The sequence below is a fragment of the Hyla sarda genome, chromosome 6 (genome assembly GCF_029499605.1).
Source record: "Hyla sarda isolate aHylSar1 chromosome 6, aHylSar1.hap1, whole genome shotgun sequence".
Lineage (NCBI taxonomy): Eukaryota > Metazoa > Chordata > Amphibia > Anura > Hylidae > Hyla > Hyla sarda.
Genome location: NC_079194.1, coordinates 199573554 through 199599154, shown reverse-complemented (window position 1 = coordinate 199599154; position 25601 = coordinate 199573554). Strand labels below are relative to the sequence as shown.

At 42.7% G+C, this 25601-nt stretch overlaps 1 protein-coding gene across 5 annotated transcripts in view; it reads left to right on the top strand.

Moving 5' to 3' along the window:
- GAN (gigaxonin) overlaps positions 1-25601 on the top strand; it is a 57084-nt gene that overhangs the window by 17240 nt on the left and 14243 nt on the right. For all 5 annotated transcript variants that reach the window (XM_056526163.1, XM_056526168.1, XM_056526167.1 and 2 more), the window contains 6 exons: positions 10273-10490; positions 10623-10744; positions 16274-16386; positions 16502-16651; positions 18924-19060; positions 19145-19273. In XM_056526163.1, coding sequence (XP_056382138.1) covers positions 10273-10490; positions 10623-10744; positions 16274-16386; positions 16502-16651; positions 18924-19060; positions 19145-19273 — 869 coding nt within the window. The remainder of the gene's footprint in view (positions 1-10272; positions 10491-10622; positions 10745-16273; positions 16387-16501; positions 16652-18923; positions 19061-19144; positions 19274-25601) is intronic.

Sequence of the window (25601 nt, the reverse complement as noted above, 5' to 3'; positions counted from 1 at the left end):
GACCGGCCAATGGCAGATCAGGGGCAGGAACGGGGAGGGTTAACGTGACTATCCCCCCGCTCTGCCCAAGTGTGGAAGTCCGGGTAGAGTGGGGGGGGTCCTGTGGGGGACATTGGTGGACAGTGGGGGGGGCAGCTTACCTGGCGGTGGAGTCGGCTGGCTGCGGCCGGTGAGTGATCCGTCTGTGGCTGTCTGGGCATGCTGGAAGTTTTAGGTTAGCAGCATCTGGATGGCCACAGTTTAGAGACCACTGTGCAGGCAGTGGTCTCCAAACTGTGGCCTTCCAGATGTTGCAGAACTACAACTTTCAGCATGCCCAGACAGCCAAGGCATGCTGGGAGTTGTAGTTTTGCAACATCTGGCCCTCCCAGCATGACTGGACACTCTGGACATGCTGGGAGTTGTAGTTTTGGAACATCTGGAGAGCCATAGTTTGGAGACCATTATACAGTGGTCTCTAAGCTGTGGCCCTCCAGATGTTGCAAAACTACAATTCCCAGCATGTTTAGACAGTCAGGCATGCTGGGCGTTTTAATGCTGCAACATCTGGCCCTTCCGATGTTGCTTAACCACAAATCCCAACATTCCTGGACAGTCTAGGAATGCTTGGAGTTGTAGTTTTGCAACATCAGGAGGGCCACAGTTTGGAGACCACTACATTGTGTTCTCCAAACTGTGCTCCTCCAGCTGTTACATAACTACAACTCCCAACATGCCCTTCGGTTGTCAGAGCATGCCGGGAGTTGTAGTTTTGCAACAGCTGGAGGCACACTGATGCAGAAACACTGAGTTGGTGTGTTACCTAACTTTGTGTTTCCCAACCAGTGTGCCTCCAGCTATTGCATAACTACAACTCCCAGCATGCATGGTCTGTGAATTTACTGCTTCAGGTTTTCTGCCACAACTCAAACTCCCAGCTAGAATCTCGTTGTAAACTGACCGTGTGACTGTACCCTAAAAGCACTACACTACACAAAATAAAGAGTAAAATACCACGTATACACACACCCTTACACTGTTACCCCCCCCCCATAAACATTAATAACGGATCATACGGCACCATCTCCAAAACTGAGCCTCCAGCTGTTGCAAAGCAACAATTCCCAGTATTGCCAGACTGCCAGTATTGACTGTTCAACTGTTCAGGCATACTGGGAGTCTTGAAACAGTTGGAGGCACCTTGTTTGGGAAACACTGCCGTAGGGTACTTTTGGTGGTGGAGGCAAGCGCCATGCCGGTATCCGGGTTCGCCACTATGCAAATCCCTAACTTGGGCCTCAAATGCGCATGGTGCTCTCTCACTTCAGAGCCCTGTCGTATTTCAAGGCAACAGTTAAGGGCCACATGGGGTATTTCTGTACTTGGGAGAAATTGCATTCCAAATTTTGTGGGGCTTTTACTCTTAATGAAAAGGAGGAGTTGAGGGCTACACCAGAATGTTAGTGTAAATTAATTAATTTTTTTACACTAACATGCTAGTGTTGCCCCATACCTTTCATTAGAGATAAGCGAACTTACAGTAAATTCGATTCGTCACGAACTTCTCGGCTCGGCAGTTGATGACTTATCCTGCATAAATTAGTTCAGCTTTCAGGTGCTCCCGTGGGCTGGAAAAGGTGGATACAGTCTTAGGAGACTCTTTCCTAGGACTGTATCCACCTTTTCCAGCCCACCGGAGCACCTGAAAGCTGAACTAATTTATGCAGGATAATCCATCAACTGCCGAGCCGAGAAGTTCGTGACGAATCGAATTTACTGTAAGTTCGCTCATCTCTACCTTTCATCTTCACAAGAGATAAAAGGAGAAAAAGACTCCCCAAATTTGTAACACAGTCTCTCCGGAGTATGGAAATACCCCATATGTGAACGTATATTTTTCTGCGGGCGCACAACACGGCTCAGGAGCGAGAGCGCACCATGTGCATTTAAGGCCTAAATGGGTGATAATTGGTGCACAGGGGTGGCTGATAGTTACAGCGGATCTGACATAAATGCAAAAAAAAATGCAAATTGTAAACTACACCCCTCAAGGAACATAATGAAGGGTGCAGTAAGGCTTATCACCCCACAGGTGTTCGACAAATTTTCGTTAAAGTTGGACGTGAAAATTAAAAGGTAAATTTTTCTTCACTAAAATGTTGGTGTTATGCCAAATTTTTCATTTTCACAAAGGGTAATAGGAAAAAAATTCCACCTAAAATTTGTAAAACCATTTCTGGATGTAAAGTGCTCTGCGGGCGCACTACAATGCTCCAAAAGGAGAAAAATGTGGTTTTTGGAGAGAGAATTTGTCTGGAATTTAAGGTCATGTGAGTTTACAAAGCCCCCATGGTAGCAGAACAGTGGACCGCCCCACATATGATCCCATTTTGGAAACCACACCCCTCACCGAATGTAACAAGGGGTGCAGTGAGCATTTACACCCCAAAGGTGTCAGACTGATTTTTGAACAGTCGTCCGTAATAATGATTTTTTTGAACAGTGTCTGTGAAAATAAATGTAATCTGTCAAACGCTAGTGGGGTGTAAATGCTTACTGCACACCTCATTACATTCTGTGAGGGATTTTGTTTCTGAAATGGGGTTCCAATGGGGGGGGGGGGGTGGGGGTCCACTGTTCTGGCACCATGGGGGCTTCCTAAATGCGACATGCCTCTCAAAAACAATTTCAGCAAAAATGTATCTCCAAAATCCCCAAATTGCTCCCTGAGCAGTTAGTGCACCCACAGGGCACTTTATGTCCACATATGGGGATTTATATGGGATTACAAATTTTTGGGGGTATTTTCTCCTATTGCGCCTAGTGAAAATGAAAAATTTGGGGTAGCATCAGCATTTTAGTGAGAAAAATCAACTTTTTTTTTTCATTTTCACGTCCCACTTTAACAGAAGTTTGTCAATTACCTGTGGGGTGTTCAGGCTCAATGTACTCATGTTACATTCCTTGAGGGGTGTAGTTTCCCAAATATTGTGCCATGTGTTTTTTGTTTTTTTTTTGTATTTATTTATTTGGCCTGTTCTGGCACCATAGGGGCTTCCTAAATGCAACATGCCCCCCCAAAAACCATTTCAGCAAAATTAGCTCTCCAAAAGCCCATTGTTGCTCCTTCCCTTCTAAGCCCTCTAGTGCACCCACAGAGCACTTTACATTCAGATATTGGGTATTTCCTTACTTGAGAGACATTGGGTTACAAATTTTGGGGGGCTTTCTCCTTTAACCCCTTGAAAAAATGAAAAAATAAAATGAGGCTACAATAACATGTTAGTGTAAAAAATTGAGATAAAAAATGTTCTCCTCCATTTTGCTGCTATTCCAGTGAAACACCTAAAGGGTTAACATACATTCTGAATGTCATTTTGAATACTTTAATGAGTTCATTTCTCATAATGGGGTCCATTATGGGGTATTTCTAGCATAAAGACCCTCAAATTCCCTTCAAAACTGAACTGGTCCCTGAAAAATTCAGATTTTGAAATTTTCATATACCATTGGAAAATTGCTGCTATACTTTGAAGTCCTCTGATGTCTTCAAAAAGTAAAAACATGTCAACTTTCTGATGCCAACATAAAGTAGACATATTGTATATGTGAATCAATATATAATTTATTTGGCATGTACATTTTCCTTGTATGCAGAGAGCTTCAAAGTTAGAAAAATGCAAAATTTTCATGAAAATTTACCACTAACATAAAGTAGAATATGTCATGAAAACAATCTCTGAATCAAATTCATGAGTAAAAGCATCCCAGAGTTATTAATGCTTAAAGTGACAGTGGTCAGATTTGCAAAAAATGGCCTGGTCCTTAACCCCTTAAGGACTTAGCCCTTTTTCACCTTAAGGACTCGGCCATTTTTTGCAATTCTGACCACTGTCACTTTAAACATTAATAACTCTGGGATGCTTTTACATATCATTCTGATTCCGAGATTGTTTGTTTGTTTGTTTTTTCGTGACATATTCTACTTTAACATAGTGGTAAATTTTTGTGGTAACTTGCATCCTTTCTTGGTGAAAAATCCCAAGAAAAAGAAAATGTTGCATTTTTCTAACTTTGAAGCTCTCTGCTTGTAAGGAAAATAGATATTCAAAATACATTTTTTTGGGGGTCACATATACAATATGTCTACTTTGCATCATAAAATTTATGAGTTTTTACTTCTGGAAGACACCAGAGGGCTTCAAAGTTCAGCAGCAACTTTCAAATTTTTCACAAAATTTTCAAACTCACTATTTTTCAGGGACCAGTTCAGTTTTGAAGTGGATTTGAAGGGTCTTCATATTAGAAATACCCCACAAATAACCCCATTGTAAAAACTGCACCCCCCAAAGTATTCAAAGTGACATTCAGTCAGCGTTTTAACTCTTTAGGTGTTTCACAGGAATAGCAGCAAAGTGAAGGAGAAAATTCACAATCTTCATTTTTTACACTCGCATGTTCTTGTAGACCCAATTTTTGAATTTTTGCAAGGGGTAAAAAGGAGAACATTTTTACTTGTATTTGAAACCCAATTTTTCTCGAGTAAGCACATACCTCATATGTCTATGTAAAGTGTTCGGGGGGCACAGTAGAGGGCTCAGAAGGGAAAGAGCGACAAATGGTTTTTGGGGGGCATGTCACCTTTAGGAAGCCCCTATGGTGCCAGGACAGCAAAAAAAAAAAAAAAAACACATGGCATACCATTTTGAAAACTAGATCCCTCGGGGAACATAACAAGGGGTAAAGTGATCCTTAATGCCCCACAGGTGATTCACGACTTTTGCAAATGTAAAAAAAAATAATAATAATTTTTTTACCTAAAATGCTTGGTTTCCCAAAAATTTTACATTTTTAAAAAGGGTAATAGCAGAAAATACCCCCCAAAATGTGAAGCCCAATTTCTCCCGATTCAGAAAACACCCCATATGGGGGTGAAAAGTGCTCTGCTGGTGCACTACATGTCTCAGAAGAGAAGGAGTCACATTTGGCTTTTTGAAAGCAAATTTTGCTCTGGGGGCATGCCGCATTTAGGAAGCTCCTATGGTGCCAGAACGGCAAAAAAAAAAACCACATGGCATACCATTTTGGAAACTAGACCCCTCGGGGAACGTAAAAAGGGGTAAAGTGAACCTTAATACCCCACAGGTGTTTCACGACTTTTGCATATGTAAAAAAAAAAATAATAATAATTTTTTTACCTAAAATGCTTGGTTTCCCAAAAATGTAACATTTTTAAAAAGGGTAAAAGCAGAAAATACCCCCCAAAATTTGTAACACAATTTCTCCCGAGTACGGCGATACCCCATATGTGACCCTTAACTGTTGCCTTAAAATACGACAGGGCTCCAAAGTGAGAGCGCCATGCGCATTTGAGGCCTAAAGACTTGCATAGGGGTGGACATAGGGGTATTCTACGCCAGTGATTCCCAAACAGGGTGCCTCCAGCTGTTGTAAAACTCCCAGCATGCCTGGACAGTCAGTGGCTGTCTGGTAATACTGGGAGTAGTGGTTTTGCAACAGCTGGAGGCTCCGTTTTGGAAACAGTGGCGTACCAGACGTTTTTCATTTTTATTGGGGAGGGGAGGGGGGCTGTGTAGGGGTATGTGTATATGTAGTGTTTTTTACTTTTTATTTTATTGTGTGGTAGTGTAGTGTTTATAGGGTACAATCGCACGGGCGGGGGTTCACAGTAGTTTCTCGCTGGCAGTTTGAGCTGCGGCAGAAAATTTGCCGCAGCTCTAACTTGCAGCCGGATACTTACTGTAAACCTCTGCCCATTTGAGTGTACCCTGTACATTCACATTGGGGGGGGGGGGAATCCAGCTGTTGCAAAACTACAACTCCCAGCATGCGCTGACAGACTGTGCATGCTGAGAGTTTTAGATTTGCAACAGCTGTAGGCACACTGGTTATGTATCACTGAGTTTGTGACCTAACTCAGTGTATCACAATCAGTGTGCCTCCAGCTGTTGCAAAACTACAACTCCCAGCATGTACGGTGCATGCTGGGAGTTGTAGTTTGCAACAGCTGGAGGCACACCGGTCTTGAAACACTGAGTTAAGTAAAAAAAAGCTCTGTTTCACAACCAGTGTGCCTTCAGCTGTTGCAAAACTACAACTCTCAGCAGTCACCGACAGTCAACGGGCATGCTGGGAGTTGGTTATGCAACCAGCAGATGCACCACTACAACTCCCAGCATGCACTTTAGCTGATTGTGCAAGCTGGGAGTTGTAGTTATACAACAGCTGAAGGTACACTTTTCCATAGAAAAAATGTGCCTCCAGCTGTTGCAAAACTAGAAGTCCCAGCATGCCCATAAGGGAATGCTGGGAGTTGTGGTGGTCTGCCTCCTGCTGTTGCATAACTACAGCTCCCAGCATGCCCTTTTTACATGCTGGGAGCTGTTGCTAAGTCACTCTGTCCATGGGAGCTATAATATTGCATAAAAAAAGTGTAAAAAAAAAAAAAAAATCATTAACCCTTTCAATTATCCCTTCCCCTAATAAAAGTTTGAATCACCCGGCATTTCCAAGAATAAAAAAAAAAACTTTGTAAATAAAAAAAAAAACATATGTGGTATCGCCGCTTGCGGAAATGTCCGAAATATACCGCTTTTTAAACCGCACATTCAATGGCGTACGCGCAAAAAAATTCCAAAGTCCAAAATAGCGTATTTTTGGTCACTTTTTCTATCATGAAATGATTAATAAAAAACAATCAAAAAAATAAAAAGCAATCAAAAAGTCCGATCAATCCAAAAATGGTACCGACAAAAACTTGTCAATGAGCCCTCATAGCCCCCTGAACATGGAAAAATAAAAAAAGTTATAGGGCTCATAAAATGACAATTTTAAACGTATACATTTTCCTGCATGTATTTATGATTTTTTTCAGTAGTAATAAAAAATCAAACCTATACAAGTAGGGTATCATTTTAACCACAGAATAAAGATAAGGTTTCATTTTTAACGAAAAATGTACTACGTAGAAACGGAAGCCCCAAAAGTTACAAAATGGCTGTATTTTTTTCAATTTTGTCGCGCAATGATTTTTTTTTTCCGTTTCGCCATAGATTTTTGGGTACAATGACTGATGTCATTACAAAGTAGAATTGGTGGCGCAAAAAAATACGCCATAATACAGATTTTTAGGTGCAAAATTGAAAGAGTTATGACTTTTTAAAGGTAAGGAGGAAAAAACGAAAGTGCGAAAAACGCCTGGTCCTTAAGGGGTTAATAAAATATATATTCTGTGTATGTTCCAGCATCACGTCCAAACATGAAACTTGGCACACATGTTACTTGTTTGTCAACAACAAACATAGGAGAGGTGATTTAACCCTTACTCACCCCCATTTGCCAGTGGCGGGGTTTATGTTTAAAGTCCCATACAAGTCTATGGGAAATATGTTACTGCATGACAACTTCCAAGCGGCTGGAGATATTTCGATAATACTTGGTCACCTGTTAATTATATATCCACTTAAAATACATAGGATAGTTAATTTAACCCTTAACTACCCCCATTTGTAAGGGTCTGGGTTTTTGTTTAAAGTCCCATGCAAATCAATAGGAAATGTATGTTCCCACATAACTTCTGTACGGCTGGAGATCTCAATAATACCTGGTACACATATTACTTATATGTCAAATAAAAATTTATGCTAGTTAAATTAACCCTTACCTACTCCCTTACATAAAAGATAGGATTTTGTTTCAAGTCCCATGCAAGTATATGGGACTTCCAGTACCTTATTCCACAAGCTCCGCTCTGCATCTCCTGGTGAATGTGTCAGTCCAGCTTGCAAGCCACACCCATTCACAGACATGCCCATATTTTAAGCCCCACCCCTTTTATCTACCCATTTTGTGCAGCGGTCTGGCTTGCAAATCACGCCCAGTCCCCCAAAGCTGTGTCCCCTTCTAATTTCAGCTTACAATATCTTCATCACAAATCAGTCCTACCTGAGGACAGGATATGGGGTAGGAGGTTGGGACAGGAGGCTAAGATATGAGGACGGGTTATGGGGTTGGGATATGACAACAATATAAGAGGACGGGATATGAAGTCAAAAGCTTCCTCCTTTGTGGATTTTCCTCCCCAACAAGGATTAGAAAGGAAAAACTGGGCAACGCCGGGTACTCCGCTAGTCACTTATATAATGCACTGCACTATCAGCAGCCTTACAACCTCCTTATATTAAACTTCCAAGAGCAAAGGTTATAGCAAGAGTCCAGCTGCAATGTGACTGCAAAGCTCTACACGATCCCTGTAGAGGGAGACCTATGACAAAATAGTGTGTTGGCAGTCAAGAGGTTAATACTGCAGTGTCCTAAAAAATGCCCATACACCTTTTAACCCCTTAAGGACTCAGCGTTTTTCCGTTTTTGCATTTTATTTTTGACTCCTCACATTCTAAAAATCATAACGCTTATTTTTTGCGCCACCAATTCTACTTTGCAGTGACATCAGTCATTTTACCAAAAAATCCACGGCGAAACGAGAAATTGAAGAAAAAATTTCATTTTGTAACTTGGGGGCTTCCGTTTCTACGCAGTGCATTTTTTGGTCCAAATGACACCTTATCTTTATTCTGTAGGTCCATACGGTTAAAACGATACCCTACTTAAATAGGTTTGATTTTGTCGCACTTCTGACAAAAATCATAACTACATGGAGGAAAATTTATGCGTTTAAAATGGTCATCTTCTGACCCCTGAAACTTTTTTTTTATTTTTCCGCCTACGGGCCGGTATGAGGGCTCATTTTTTTTATGATGTAAAAGTGACCAAAAATACGCTATTTTGGACTTTGGAATTTTTTTGCGCTTACGCCATTGACCGTGCAGTTTAATTAAAGATATATTTTTATAGTTCGGACATTTACGCACGCGGCGATACCACATGTTTTAATTTTTTATTTACACAGTTTTTTTTTTTTTATGGGAAAAGGGGGGTGATTCAAACTTTTATTAGGGAAGGGGTTAAATGACCTTTGTTAACTTTTTTTTTTTTTTTCTTCCCAGTGTTATAGCTCCCATAGGGACCTATAGCACTGCATGCACTGATCTCGTATGCTGATCCCTGCAAAGCCATAGCTTTGCACAGATCAGTCAGATAGGGGCTTGATTGCTCGAGCCTGTAGCTCAGGCTTGGAGCAATCAATCGACGATCGGACGCCGCGGAGAGAGGTAAGGAGACCTCCGCCTGCGTCCCAGCTGATCGGAACATCGCAATTTTATCATGATGTCCCGATCAGCCCGACTGAGCTGCCGGGAAGAGTTTACTTTCGTTTCCAGACGCGGCGGTCAAATTTGATCGCTGCGTCTGAAGGGTTAACGGCGCACGGCACAATGAACGGTGCCGCACGCTGTTAGCCCAGGGTCCCGGCTATCGTTAGCAGCCGGGATCGACCCGGTGTGATACGGGGTCACGGCGTGACCCCGTTTTTCGCTCAGGGCGTACAGGTACGCCCTGAGTCCTTAAGAGGTTAAAAGGGTACTAAGGTGGAAACTTTTTTTTATTTATTTATTTATTTATTTTTAAATCAACTGGTGCCAGAAAGTTAAACAGATTTGTAAATTACTTCTATTAAAAATTCTTAATCCTTCCAGTACTTATTAGCTGCTGAATACTGCAGAGGGAATTTTTATTTTGGAACACAGAGCGCTCTGCTGACATCACGAGCACAGTGCTCTCTGCTGACATCGCTGTCCATTTTAAGAACTGTCCAGAGTAGGAGAAAATCCCCATAGCAAACATATGCTGCTCTGGTCAGTTCCTTAAATGGACAGAGAGCACTGTCAGCACTTAAATGTCAGCAGAGAGCACTGTGCTCGTGATTCAGCAGAGAGCACTGTGTTCCAGTCAGAACAGACAAAAGCGTACCAGACGCAAAACGGATGCAACAGGATGCATCGTTTGGCATACGGTTTTCAATGGAAAGTCGAGATACGGTTTTCAATACGGTTCTGTACGGTTTTCAAATTGAAAACGTATATGGGAACTGTAGTGCAAAAACATGGTGTGAATGCACCCTAACTCTATTCTCATATACTGGTGCATTTTTCTGTTTTTCTGCCCCTTCTCTTTTTTCCCTATTATTTCTTATTCCCTTGGGACTCCATTTTCTCCCTCCTCTCTCCGTCCCCTCGTTTAGTATAGTCCTACTAGTTGGCCTCCATTTTCAGAATATTTTATAAACCTTTTTTTTTTTCCGATTTCTGTCAAATAACTTTTTAATTTCTCATCTCTTGCAATGCCTGATCACTTGTTCCACACTTATTCCCACAGGTTCACATGAAGGATGTGACCTCAGCTTTGTGGGTGAGTGGCCTGGATTCCAGCTACCTGCGAGAACAGATGCTAAATGAGCCGTTGGTACGAGAGATGGTCAGAGAATGTAACAACATCCCCCTGAGCCAGCCGCAGCAAGGAGAAGCCGTCCTGGCATCCTTTAAACCTAGGGGCTACTCTGAATGCATTGTGACGGCAGGAGGAGAGGAGAGGGCGTAAGTCAGTTTTCCTATAAACAGTCTCAATGGTGTATCTACTGAAATTGCAGCAATACGTGAATTTTATGTGTCATTGTGAAGATGGTGCAAATAACTAATTGTTTAATAAGAATTACTATATGCTTGTAGGTCCCGGAAACCATTAGCCAACGTTCGTTGTATGTGTCCACTATATGACAGAAATAGACAATTATGGATTGAGCTGGCACCTTTAAGTTTACCACGGATCAACCACGGCGTTCTGTCTGCAGGTATGATCTAAGTGGATATGATATGAACTGTATTGGGAGAGGAATGTTATCTAATGTGATTGAGACCTGAGAGCAGTGACAGGGCCCTTGTCCAACAGATATATTTTCAGAAGATCAAGAACATCTGAGCCAGTTGCAATGGGAATAGGCTTCAAACTTCCAATGTATGGTACTGTATGTGCTCACAGCCATTTAAAGTAATGTGCAATCTTAGATTTAAAGGGAACCAATCAGTAGATTTTAGCAAATATATAATGCTTGGCAATGCATTATGTATGCTAAAATCACTATCTTTACCATCCTCGGGGGTTTGTTTAAGTTATAAAGTCCTCCCCCGCGCCGCCCGGCAAGTAGTCCTGCTTAGGGAGAGGAGCGATGACGCGAACCGCCATTCAAGCCTTGGGGGCAGGGCCTCGGCCGAAGCAATGTGTAGCAATGGTGCTGGTAAGTAGAAGTCTCCATCCATAACATCCCTGGGGGATGGTGAGGATAACTATTTTAGCATATATAACTCATTGCCAAGCATTATAAATCTGCTGATTGGTTCCTTTTTAACTGAGAAAGCTGCAGAAAATTGGTCAAATGGCTCCATGTTTTATTTAGGTTTAGCTTGTGGTAAAATATCCTAAGGAAATACACACATGCTCATCAGCAACTACAGTAGGGCAAAAAAGTATTTAGTCAGCCACTAATTGTACAAGTTCTCCCACTTAAAAAGATGAGAGGCCTGTAATTTTCATCATAGGTATACCTCAACTATGAGAGACCTAGGGAGGAAAAAAATACATAAAATCACATTGTCCGAATTTATTTGCAAATTATGGTGGAAAATAAGTATTTGATCACCTACAAACAAGCAACATTTCTGGCTCTCACAGACCTGTAACTTGTTTAAGAGTTTCCGTTGTCCTCCACTTGTTACCTGTATTAATGGCACCTGTTTGAACTTGTTATCAGTATAAAAGACACAACTGTCCACAACCTCAAAACAGTCACACTCCAAACTCCAATATGGCCAAGACCAAAGAGCTGTCGAAGGACACCAGAAATAAAATTGTAGACCTGCACCAGGCTGGGAAGACTGAATCTGCAATAGGCAAGCAGCTTGGTGTGAAGAAATCAACTGTGGGAGCAATTATTAGAAAATGGAAGACATACAAGACCACTGATCTCCCTCGAGATCCCTCTGTCAAAATCATCACAAGAACGGTGAGGAAAAATCCCAGAACCACACGGGGGACCTAGTGAATGACCTGCAGATAGCTGGGACCAAAGTAACAAAGGCTACCATCAGTAACACACTACACCGCCAGGGATTCAAATCATGCAGTGCCAGATGTGTCCCCCTGCTTAAGCCAGTACATGTCCGGGCCTGTCTGAAATTTGCGAGAGAGCATTTGGATGATCCAGAAGAGGGTTGGGAGAATGTCATATGGTCATATGAAACCAAAGTAAAACTTTTTGGTAAAAACTGAACTCGTTGTGTTTGGAGGAGAAAGAATGCTGAGTTGCATCCAAAGAACTCCATACCTACTGTGAAGCATGGGGGTGGAAACATCATGCTTTGGGGCTGTTTTTCTGCTAAGGGACCAGGACAACTGATCCATGCAAAGGAAAGAATGAATGGGGCCATGTATCATGAGATTTTGAGTGAAAACCTCCTTCCATCAGCAAGGGCATTGAAGATGAAACGTGGCTGGGTCTTTCAGCATTAAAATAATCCAGTTTTTTAAGAAAAAAAGTATACGTTTTTAACTTTTCATTCCATTAGAAATAACGTTTCACTTGTTTGATTGAAATTCCAAGAAAAAAACTGTGCAAAGTCAAAAACCGGATAGAACCGTATGCACATACGGTTCTATACGGTTCCTATTGACTCCCATGTTAAAAAAATACGATTTTCACCCAGACAAAAAACCGTGGTAGGCTACGGTTTTGGGTAAGGGAAAATAAACTGACAAAACTGTACAGGATGCAAAAAGGACACAACCTGATGCATCTTTTGCCATATGGTTTTTAATGGAGAGTCAGTGCATACGGTTTTCAATACGGTTCTGTACGGTTTTCAATTTGAAAACGTATACAAGAACTGTATTGCGAAAACGTGGTGTGAACCCAGCCTTAAATGAATAAAATACTTTTTTTAATGTATAATTCCTAAACATACTCATGTCAGTAAAGTTGCTAATAATGTTTCTCTGTGTTCCCCAACCCCCCCTCTTCACATGTGTGCGACCAGTGCTCCATTCTATGAATTTTACCTCTGTTTTATGGATTGGTAATGGTCCTAGCCGTCAGACCCCCACAAAGAGCCTGTAATTACCGATCATTTGGATAGGGATAACATGTTTAGATAGGAATATAACTTTTTAACTCTTTAACGACGCAGGATGTATGTTTACGTACTGCGCCGGCTACCGCGATATGACCCCGCATCAAATAGTGTCTGTCCTGGCGGCCATCATTTGCCGGGACCCACAGCTAATGCCGGACATCACTGATCGCGGTGATGCCCTGTGTTAACCCTTCAGAAGCGACGATCAAAGTTGATTGCCGCGTCTGAAGTGAAAGTGAAAGCCTCCCGGCAGCTTGTGTGTACAAGTTTTTTGGAATAAATATTATTCACATTACCTGGAATTCCTTCACTTCTTTGACAGTGCGAACACAAGCTTCCAGTTTCCCCGCCTGCAATCTTGGTTCCTCCTGTCAGGCTGTAGCAGTGGTAGTTGCAGGCTATAATGCCAACTGCCTACTCCTGCTACGACAAGGTTCCTGAGGACCAGGAGCCGCATCACCTTCTGGGCCCTCTGTATGCCTTGGCTTTGCGGCCCATAGGTGCATTGCACACTATCTAGGGATTTTCATTTCTTTCCTTCTCCCTCAAGTGCTGATCCTTCTGACAACTAAGTTCACTTTTTCTGTCTGATCACATAGCTGGCATGTTCATTTTCAGCTCCGAATCTCCATGCCAGCAGGCACCCCTACCTCACCTACTACTCTTGCATGGTTTGTAACTGCAATGTGAGTATAGGGTCCACCTCTCTGCCAGCTTCCCAGGATTCCTGATCACCCTGCCACGAAGTCCACCCCAGCTTGAGCCCTTTCTTTGTCACAGGTTATCTGACTTAGCACTGACCTTTGTCATAGTTTCAGCTATGGAGTGCCTCCCTGACCAATGGTCATTCCTTCTTCACAGACTCCCTAACAGGGTAAGCCAGAGCACCTGCTGGAAAAGGTTGGTTGCCAGTCTTCCCGCAAGCACCCTAAAGGGTGGCCCCCTCTGGACTCCACTGGGTCTGCCATGTGAGCACCTGCTTTGCCATTCCTTTCAGCTGATTTTTCCCACCCTCAAGCTGCCTTCTCCTAGTCTCCTGGCAAGCTCTATTACTCAGAGTCTGACTCTGCAGTGGATTCTGAAGCATTGTCCAGGATAACACACATGATGGATAGCCTAGTTATGGCTATCGGGAACACTTTCCTCCTCGAAGACCTGATGACCTTCTCTCTGGCCCTTTTTTTTTTTTTTCCCCTCTCAGTGGACTCTCCGGTATCCTGTCTTTCATGATCTACTAATCTTCCCCTGGTGGGCATTTCCTCCCTTTAAATCTGTGTTCCAATAACCCAGCCGTTGCTTCCACCTGGGTCTCTAAGGCAGTTTCTGCTTAGTCCAAGCAACATCTACAGGGGTTCTTATCTGGGGCTCCTCCTGACAAATTGGTAGATCTGGCACAACAGTTAAATAACGCTGGCAAATATCTCTGCATCAGCGACCTTGAATTGACTAAATGTTCTTCCTTGGCTGCTAGAGACATGCCTTTTAAGGCAGGTAGTTAGACAAAATTATTTCCTAGGCCACCCTTAAAAATGGTTCACTGGTTTTTAGTCTAGTGCCCAAGAAAGACAGCTCAGTTCATCCTCTACCTCAAGCATCTAAACTTTCATGTGCACCTACAACATTTTCATATTGAGTCCCTGCGTTCAGTGATTGCCTCTATGGAGCTGGGCAAATCTCTGTTGTTGGACATCCAGGCTGCACACCTTATTGCTAGTCCAACCTGTCCTCTTCCCAGTCAATTGTCTTCCTGGGTTTGCGCAACAAGGCAGCACCTCAAGTTTTTCTTTCCACTGACAAACTGCTCTGCTCTCTGATATTCAATGTCTCCAGCAGCCCTTCTTACAATCTGCTTATTACATGCAGTATAATGACATCCATAGAGTGCCCTCTGCTCAGTCCCATTAACGCCCGCTTCCGCTGGCCATTGTTGATGGAACTGGTCTCCTCAGTCACTCCATCACTTGTCTCCTTTTACCCCTCTGCCACTGGGGCTTCAATGGCTCCTTCTTCTGATGGGTCTGTCCTTTTTCTGCTGGTTTGTTGGCAAGTCTTGACCACTGATGCATGGTTGACTGAAACAAAAGACGTACAGCGCTCCATAGTGTGACACTGTTGTTGCACAAAGGGATTGAAATAGATGGATATTGCTCTTACCCCAATGGGTTACACTCCCCCAAGTGAAACAATGGATCAAGGTGTAGAATATGAATAAGGCATCAGCAGCCACTCCTCGTCTCGTCAGATATAGCAAAACAGGCTTCCCGTTTGCTTCCAGATAGACAATGCAATGGCTGTGGCATTTGGAGAAAATAGTCAATGACATTGGTTTCATGGAACTTAGCTTGGGCACAAGTTCACGTTCTCAAAGGTGGGTAACTGGGTCAAAAACCACCTAAGCACAAGGACTGATCCAGACGATGATTGGTTCACCCAGAGATCTTCATACTGACTACAAACTCTGGGGAACCCCCATCATAAACTGCATCACGACTTAATCACCCTTGACTTATCTCCAGAACTCAGGACCTTCTTGCTCTTGCATCAGACACTCTGGTGATTCTGTGGACCTCTTTCTCCCTTCTCTACCTGTTCAATCCTCTTCTCCCTCTTCTCCCTCCTGCCCAGGACATTATAGAAGATAAGGCAAAAGGGCTTCCCAGTAATCTTCTTGATTATGGACTGGCCCAGGCATGCCTGGAATGCAGACTAACCTCGTAGCAGACGCCCCCTGTAGTTTACAGGCTAGCCAGACTTCTCTTGGGACCCTTCTTCCACCCTATTTCTCAGTCACTACATTTACAGGCTTGGCTGTTTGTTTTTTGGACCATGGCTTGTGCCCGTAAGAATTATTTTTTCAAGATCTACCACCATTTCTCCCTTACTTCTTCCTTCCATTGCTTTGACTCTCTTCCATATTTCGCTTGGGCGATGTAGTTTTCTTTGGGGTACTTCTTGTGGGCTTCTCTTTCTGCTTTGTGACCCACTGTTTAGCTTAGTATCAGTGGGTGGGTATAGTCTGCTTAGGAGTAGCCAGACAAAACCCATGTGCTAAAATGCACTAATTTGTAAATAAGGCGCAAAAACTGCATTTTGAAGTACCAAAAAGAACCCGACAGTTTTTACCATTCCTATATCTGTGTAGTATCCTATATACTTTCCTGGGTGTATTTGGTTCACTTCTTCTCTGTTTGCAGAGGGCTTCCTGTTTGTGCTCGGTGGTCAGAATGAAAACAGTGAGACACTGTGTTCTGGTGAGCAGTATGATCCTGATGCCAACGCTTGGAGCCCTTTACCAGAGATGCTTGAGGTAACCTGGGATGGAGGGGTTTTCTATTCACTGATAACCAGCTAAGCTTCTGAATAATGTGAAATGTTTGTCTATGTGATTACTTTATTAAGAGTACTTAATGTATTCCTTCTAGCCAAGGCACAGTTTTGGTGTGGTGGAAATTGATGGTGTCATCTATGTTCTGGGAGGAGAGGATGGGGATCGGGAGTTGATTTCTATGGAATCCTATGACATGTGCACTAAAACCTGGAGCAAGCAACAGAACATGACCATGGTCAGAAAGGTATTTGTCCTGACATTGTGACATTATATTGTAATGTTGTCTTTTAACCCTTTACACTAAATCATCAGATCTTAAGAAACCTACAGCTTTAAGCTTATATAATGGCATTTTATTAAATCATTGTTAAAAAAAAAAAAATGCATGTAAATGTTTCTGGAAGCTCTAAGAACTGGACATATGCATAATGCAGTAGTGTTCAGGGATTTTTCAGAACTTAACAGACAGCCTGTTCCCAGCCTAAAATGGCTGATGACCGGAAACAGTAGACTAATGAGAATATGGGTCCATGTTTATCAAAACTGTGTGAGAGAAAAACTGGAGTGATTTTCTTACAGCAACCAATCACAGCTCAGCTTTCACTTTACCAGAGCTCGTTAGCTGAGCTGTGATTGGTTGCTGTTAAAAATCACTCTAGTTTTTCTCGCAGTTTGATAAATCTGGGCCAGTGACCAGGTAAAAAGTTTTCCACTGTCTGCGGCTAATAAATTTATAGGGAGAGATTTATCAAGCCCAGAGCAACCTATCATATGGCTTCTTTAGCTTTAAAAAAAAGTCCTCTGTAAAATGAAAGCTGGAATCTGGTTGCTATGGCAACTGCTCCACATTTCCTTTGCGCAAGGTTTGATAAATCTCCCTAAAGCAGTGGTCTCAAACTGACGGCCCTCCAGATGTTGAAAGACCTCAACTCCCAGCATGCCTGGACATGTCCGAACAACAGTTGGCTGCAGCTAACAGCTGTCTGGGCATGCTGGGGAAGTTTTGCAACATCTGGAGGGCCACCAGTTTGAGCCCCCTGCCATATAGTGTCTAGAATCTGATTTGCATCTTCATCTTTCATTGTGTGAATTATTTTTTTTTTTAATCCTCACTAGACAAAATGTTGCCTATATACAGTGGTATTTCCTGGGCCAATGTAACTTGTTAAAATCACATTTAACATACTATGGCATAGACAGTAGAGATGAGCCAACTTACAGTGATTCGATTCATCACAAACTTCTCGGCTCGGCAGTTGCTGACTTTTTAGCCTGCATAAATTAGTTCAGCTTTCAGGTGCTCCGGTGGGCTGGAGAATCTCTCCTAGGACTGTGTCCACCTTTTCCCGCCCATCAGAGCACCTGAAAGCTGAACTCATTTATGCAGGCTAAAAAGTCAGCAACTGCCGATTGATTACCTCTGTACAGTACACATCAGGACTGCGTACCCTGTCCTGCTCTTTAATGGAGAGTGGCTCCATGGTATTTTTCTGGTATACTGTATGTACTGTACAGGTACAGTATGAACAGGGATTTACAGCTTTCAGCAGCTATTGAAGGTCTTGTTTATATCATGATTATACCTTCTAAGGATAGGTCATCAAAATAGTATGTTGAAGTACTGTATTCATAAACTGACATGCACTGGCCCCATTGAATTAAATGGCCAAATGTAGGGATTACTGTTAGGTCAGTTTCCAAGCTTATGCCTGTTTTAATCAGACTCAAAAGTGTGGTCTGCTTAGAAATTGATCAAAGCGTAGTCTCTACCTTGGGCCTGGGCCTGTCCAAGCAGGGCAAGTATTTTTCTTTAATCTGGTTTTAGAGTTACATGTTAAGGGCTTTAGAACCAGTTCCTAGAGTTACGATGCCAATATTTTCAACTTAGATTGTTTGTCTCTGTGCAAATTTAGGGACGTTAGTGACAGCTATGCTGATCCATGGTACTTAATGGATTAATAGAAGCTTGTCTAGTCATGTAGGGTAGTGGGAGGAGTTATTCTTGTTCTATGGCAGTGAATGGGTTGATCTCAACATCCCTATAAATAAACACTAAGGGTCTATTCACACGGCTGAATTTCCGCCTCAGATTAAACTCCAATGCACTTCTATGGGATTCTGTACTCCCATTGACACTTCAAAAGTTCCGCTTGCAGAATTCCGCAAGCGGAAATTTGAAGTGTCAACGGGAGTGCGGAATCCCATAGATGTGTATTGGGCTTTCATTTGAGGCAGAATTCTGCCATGTGAATAGACCCTAATGGGTTCAGAGAGGTTATCCAGCCCTTGGGAAATGATGACCTGTCCTCAGTATAAGCCATGCATATCAGATCAGTGCATGCCCAACTTCTGACACTCCCTGTGATCAGACATTTAAAAGGGTTGTAGTATTTGTGTGAGTACTCCATGTTTATATTTGCTCAAACTTGCAGTCTCTGTTCAACTGAAATAAAGATTTATTTTGTTTGTGCCCACCAAATTTGTTGACTTTCCTGCCATTTGTGAATTAATAACAGATCGGGTGCTATGCAACGATGAAGAAGAAAATCTATGCTATGGGAGGAGGTTCCTACGGGAAATTGTTTGAGTCTGTTGAGTGTTATGACCCCAAAACTCAGCAGTGGACCGCCATCTGTCCCCTAAAAGAGAGAAGGTAAGGATCTCTTCAAAAGACTCTTTGGCCAGACTGCAGGCCTGTTCTAAATGTATCTTGTCTCACATAAATCTCACTTTACAGGTTTGGTGCTGTTGCATGTGGAGTTGGCATGGAGCTTTACGTTTTTGGTGGAGTTAGAAGTCGTGAAAATGAACAGAACAGTGAAATGGTAGCCTGTAAATCTGAGTTCTACCATGATGACTTTAAAAGGTATGGTCATTTCTGGGCAAGTATAAAAAGATTCCACTACTATAGAATTGTTGTTTAATTCTTAATTATCGTAAAAAATTATCTTTTTATCAATCCTATTTTAAAAAGGATTAATTTTTAGTGGAGTATTGTTGAATCAGTGTTTTGACAGACTTTCTGTCACTTGTAATAGTATAACGCCATCTAGTGTTCAAGACAGTTACTGTTATTATGTGTACAACTGTACCAAATAATCAGATCTCCTAAATGTAAAGAAGGTGTTAAATTCAATTAATGCAATATTTTTTATAATGACTGGCAACTTTCCTGTCTGGCAACGACTTGTTAAATAGGGAATTGAGTTGGGCGCAAATAATGGGAATTATTTGGCTTTTCTGTGAAGCTCTGGCCATCATGGGGTGGGAGATATTTGCTGGTACAGTTAGTGAGTGCTCCCCCTGTGGTTGTCAATGTAGGGCTATCTGATGGAATTATGGGCCTTATGTTCACCAATGTTATTTTTCGATTTTAATTGAGAACATGATTCTCTCTCAAAAGTACGAAGTTGTAAAAATGTGTATAAGACAAGCTGCAGTAGGAAGCCCTGTGACTAGTACAGTGATCCCTCAACTTACGATGGCCTCAGCATACAATAGTTACAACATACAATGGTCTTTTCTGTAACTTGAAACCAGACTCAACATACAATGCTACGGACAGTCCAGATCTGCAAAACGTGTCAATGGCTGGTAGAACTGACCAATCATAATGGGCATTTCAGTGGTAAAACCCCTGTATTACTGAAGTGTATGCACTAACAGTACAGGGCGGTATTACATGTTCTGTACTCCTCTTTAACTGTGCCACGATTAGATGCTCCTTTGGACACCGGATGAGGGGTGGCTCCATGTTACTTTTTTAGGACACTGTGTGCTGTACAGGACCCTGAAGAAGCTTCTGTCCTCTACATAGACAGTGATTTACAGCTCCCAGTAGCTCTTTTGTACTTTTATATGTAAGGACTAGCTTTATCTGTATTAGTTATCTCATTTTTCTTTTAATCCTCTCTTTAATTTCCTATTTTGGATGACATTTTGGTGGCTTCAGAACCAGTTAACAGGTTTCAATAAAGTTATGGTCTCAACATACAATGGTCATCCTGGAACCAATTAATATTGTAACTTGAGGGACCACTGTATAGTAAAGGTCTAAAGGTCAACATTTATCAGCCAAGAAGAACACTCTGCTCAAATTAAATCTGCCTTGCAGAATCTTCTTCTTTTCATGGGAAGTCAATTGTGTTTATTTTTATTTTTATTATTAGTCCTTTAAACCCTTAAGGACACAGGGTTGTTTCATTTTTGCACTTTCACTTTTCCATCTCACCTTCTAAAAATCAAAACTTTTTTTAAATTTTCCACTTACAGACCTATATGAGGCTTGTTTTTTGCGCCACCAATTGTACTTTGTAATGACATCAATGATTTCACCACAAAATCTATGGCGAAAAAAAAAAAAATTGTAGGGCAAAATTGAAACAAAACACCATTTTGTAACTTTTGGAGGCTTCCGATTCTACTCAGTAAAAATTACACCTTATCTTATCATAACTACATGCAGGAAAATTTATAAGTTTAAAATTGTCATCTTCTGACCCCTATAACTTTTTTATATTTGATCAGAAGTTTTTAGCTGTACCATTTTTGTATTGATCGAACTTTTTATATAGCTTTTTATTCATTTTTTTTCATGAAATAAAAAGTGACCAAAAATATGATATTTTGGCCTTTGTAATTTTTTTGCGCGTACGCCATTGACCATGTGGTTTAATTAACTATATATTTTATGGTTCGGACACTTCCACATGCGGCGATACCACATATGTTTATTTTTATTTACACTTTTTTTTATTATTTTTTAAATGGGAAAAGGGGGTGATTCAAACTTTTATTAGGGAAGGGGTTAAATGATCTTCACTTTTTCCCCCCCACTTTTTTTTATGTTATAGCTCCTATAGGGGGCTATAACACTGCACACACTGATCTTTTACATTGATCAATGGTTTCTCATAGGAAACCATTGATCAATCTACCGCTTGACTGCTCATGCCTGACTCTCAGGCACTGAGCAGTCATTCTGCGATTGGACAGCGAGGAGGAAGGTAGGAGACCCTCCTGCTGTCCTACAGCTGTTCGGGATCGCCACAGAGAAATCGCGACACCCCGAATAGCCCCCTGAGCTAACCGGCAATGTTTTAGTTTCACTTTATACGTGGCGATCAACTTTGAACGTTATAGAATGTAGCGGACTCAGGGCGTACAGGTACGCCCTAAGTCCTTAAGGAGTTGAAAATGTCCTCTTTTGACCCCCATACATTTTTTTTTTCATTTTTCCATATACAGGGCTATATGAGGGCTCATTTTTTGCACCATGGTTTGTAGTTTACCACATATGTTCATTTTTGTTTACAAATATTTGTTATTTTTATGGGAAAAGGGGAAGGATTCAAACTTTTATTAGGGAAGGGGTTAAATCACTTTTATTAAAATTGTTCTTACTTTTCTACACTATTATTGGTCCCCATAGGGGACTATTACATGCAATCATTAGATTGCATACACTGTTCAATGCTATACCATAGCATAGCATTGATCAATGTTGTTGGTATTCCATTGCTCCAGCCTGCTGAGGCTGACTGGAGCCTTGGAGAATTGGTTGGGTGGTAATGAGGCAGGTAAGGGCCCTCCCTTCGTCCTCTCAGCTGATCATGTTGGGCATCGGCCCGATCACCGTTGTCCGGCATTAGTCGCGGATCCTGGCTGCTAATAGCAGCCTGGACCGAAAAGCTATGAAGCGAGCTCAGCTGCTAAGCTCACTTCATAGACCTGCCGCACGGCCGCGTCATGTATATATGACGCAGGTTTAGGGGTTAAAACATTAAGTTAATACATAATTAATTTAAACAGTTACTTTCATTAGTAAGAAAATAAATGCTCAAGTCAGTGTAGTAATGTGCTATAAGACCTGTATACATAATAATATGCATGTTTTATATGTAAAATACCTTTTGATCTATGTATTATGCATGATGAGCTCCTTTCCTCCCCCTCCCTCTCCCCCTAATGTGCATGCTCTATATAACTCTAATGCAGCCTTGTGAACCTATATGGCACAGGTACACTAGAAATACCTCCATTAACTGGCTACTAGCCAGTGACTGCACTGAGGCACAGCAGGGAGAAAACCACACCCAAAGAAAAATGGTCCCGGACCAAAAGGATTTGGTTACCAGAGTTTGTTTTCTAAATTAAAAACACAGAGACCCCTAGTGGCATTTTTTATTTTTTTTTTTAACCATTTTTTCACATCTTTAGCAATCAAATTTATGGAAGTATATTAGGAAATTGCTTAGTTTTTAAGGAAGTATTAAGTGAAGAAAGTTTTTTTTTTTTTACGTCAGTAACTCTTTAATACATAACTAATTTAAAGTGTTACTGTCATTAACCACTTAGGGACCAAGGGTGTACAGGTACGCCCTGACGCCCTGGTACTTAAGGACCAAGGGCGTACCTGTACACCCGTGGGAATTCCGGTCCCAGCCGCTCAGCGGGCAGGGACCGGACCGGGATGGCTGCTGAAATCATTCAGCAGGCACCCTGTGCAAACCCCTGGGGGGTCCTGAGACCCCTCCATGTAATCATCAATTCCAGGTCATACGGGTCTCCGATGACCCTGAAAAGAAGGGGGATCGGGACTGTCCAAGACACCCACGATCCCCCTGAAGGGATAGGAGTGAGGTGGCAGTGGTGCCACCCCTCCTATCTCTGCTATTGGTCAGTCAGAAGCGGCAGACCAGTAGCAGATCGGGGGGGTTCAGTTCAGTTCCCTCGCTCTGCCCTTCCACGGTAGTCCAGGCAGAACGGGGTAACCGTGATGTGACCGGCGGTCACTTACCGGCGGCGGGCAGTGATAAGTTACAGCTCCCTGGTGCAATCCCTAATTTAGTCCTCAAATACGCATAATGCTCTCTCACTTCGGAGCCCTGTCGTATTTCAAGGAAAAAGTTTTTAGGGCCACATATGGGGTATTTCCGTGCTCGGGAGCAATTGCGTTACAGATTTGTTTTGTTTTTTCTCCTTATACCCCTTATGAAAAGGAAAAGTTGGGGTCTACACCAGCCTGTTAGTGTAAATTTTTTTTTTTTACATTAACATGCTGGTGTTGCCCCATACTTTTTATTTTCACAAGCGGTAGAAGGAAAAAAAGACCCCCAAAATTTGAAACGCAATTTCTCCTGAGTATGGAAATACCCCATATGTGGGTGTTAAATGCTCTGCGGACGCACAACAAGGCTAGAAGTGAGAGCTCACTTAATACATTTGAGGCCTAAATGATTTGCACAGGGGTGGCTGATTTTACAGCGGTTCTAACATAAACACAAAAAATAAAAAAAAAACACATGTGACCCCATTTTGGAAACTAAACCCCTCACGGGACGTAACAAGGGGTACAGTGAGCCTTAACACCCCACAGGTGTTTGACGAATTTTCGTTAAAGTTGGATGGGCAAATGAAAGAAAACATTTTAAACGAAAATGCTATTTAGTGGGATCCGTTTGCATCAGTTTTTCATCCATTAGTATCAGCTGTCTACAGACTCCTGCAGCCGGGACTACTACTACTACTCCCATCATGGGGCAGACTTCTTGTCATGATGGGAGTAGTAGTTCCCTGGCTGCGGGAGTCTGCAGGCAGCTGGGAGGCTAGATTAGTGCTTGTACTACTACCCCCATCATGGAACAAAGTCTGTTCCATGATGGGGGTTGTAGTACAGGGGCTGAGGAATTGATCGCACAGGGTCTCACTTCTGAGACCCAATGTGATCAGAAGTTATTAGCCAGGGGAGCGGGCGGCATGGTCCGCAACCCTGCGATGTAGATCGTGTGCGTGTTTTACTTTCATTTTTAAATACCCCGCTGGGAGCCCTGAATGGCGAGGGGCCATTCAGGGCTCTCAGCGGGGTTTTTAAAGTCATTAGCGAGGATTGTAATGTTTCACTACACTGGCAGCCGGGGAAGCATTGCGCTGCGTTCCCCGGCTGCCCTTATGCGCTGCAGGAGGGCAAGATCTATAGGTAGCGCAGTGGGGGGGGGCTAAGCATATAGCGCCATATGTATAATGCCCCCCGCTGCGCTAGCTATGTATAATGCCCCCAGCTGCGCATACATATGTTCCCCCAGTGAGCGCATACATAAATCCCTTGCAGCGCTATCTGTGAATAGTATACTATTAGCAGCACATCATGCTGCTAGCCGGGAAAAGCAGCACAATGCCACCCACTTCCCGGCCAGCAGATGCGCTGCTGATAGCATGCTATTCACAGCGCTGTGAGGGACATGTGTATAGAAGCGCTGCATGGGGACAGATATTAAGTGATATATAACTGTCCCCCTGCAGCGCTTCTATATCACTTAATATCTGTCCCCCTGCAGCACTTCTATACACATATGTCCCTCAAGCGCTATCTGTGAATAGCATGCTATCAGCAGCTCATCTGCTGGCCGGGAAGCGGGCGGCATTGCGCTGCCTTTCCTGGCCAGCAGCATAATGTGCTTCTGATAGTATACTATTCAAAGATAGCGCTGCAACGGATTTATGTATGCGCTCGCTGGGGGGGGATATATGTAAGCGAGCTGGGGGCATTAAACATAGCTAGCGCAGCGGGGGGCATTATACATAGCTAGCGCAGCGGGGGGGCATTATACATATAGCGCTATATGTCTGGCCCCCCCACTGCACTGAGCTATGTATATTGCCCACTGCTGCGCTACCTATAGATTTTGCCCTCCTGCAGGGCAGCAGGGAACGCAGCGCAGTGTAGTGCAACGTTACATTCCTTGTAATAATGACCTTAAAAACCCCGCAGGGAGCCCTGAATGGCCCCTCGCTGCCTGCCATTCAGGGCTCCCGGCGGGGTATTTAAAAATGAAAGTAAAACACACACACGACAACGCAGGGTTGCGGACCATGCCGCCCTCTCCCCTGGTTAATAACTTTTGATTGCATGGGGTCTCAGATGTGAGACCCAGTACGATCAATCCCTCAGCCCCTGTACTACTACCCCCAACATGGAACAGACTCTGCTTTATGATGGGGAAGTAGTACAAGCATTAATCTAGCCTCCCCAGACTCCCGCAACCTGGAAACTACTACTCCCATCAAGGAAACAAGTCTGTTCCATGATGGGAGTAGTAGTAATCCCACAGGACAGCAAGAGTTTGCTGATTTCACTCCTCCTGAGCATGCTCCGAAGTAATAACGGTTGAAAAATGGTTATTAAAAACTGGGTG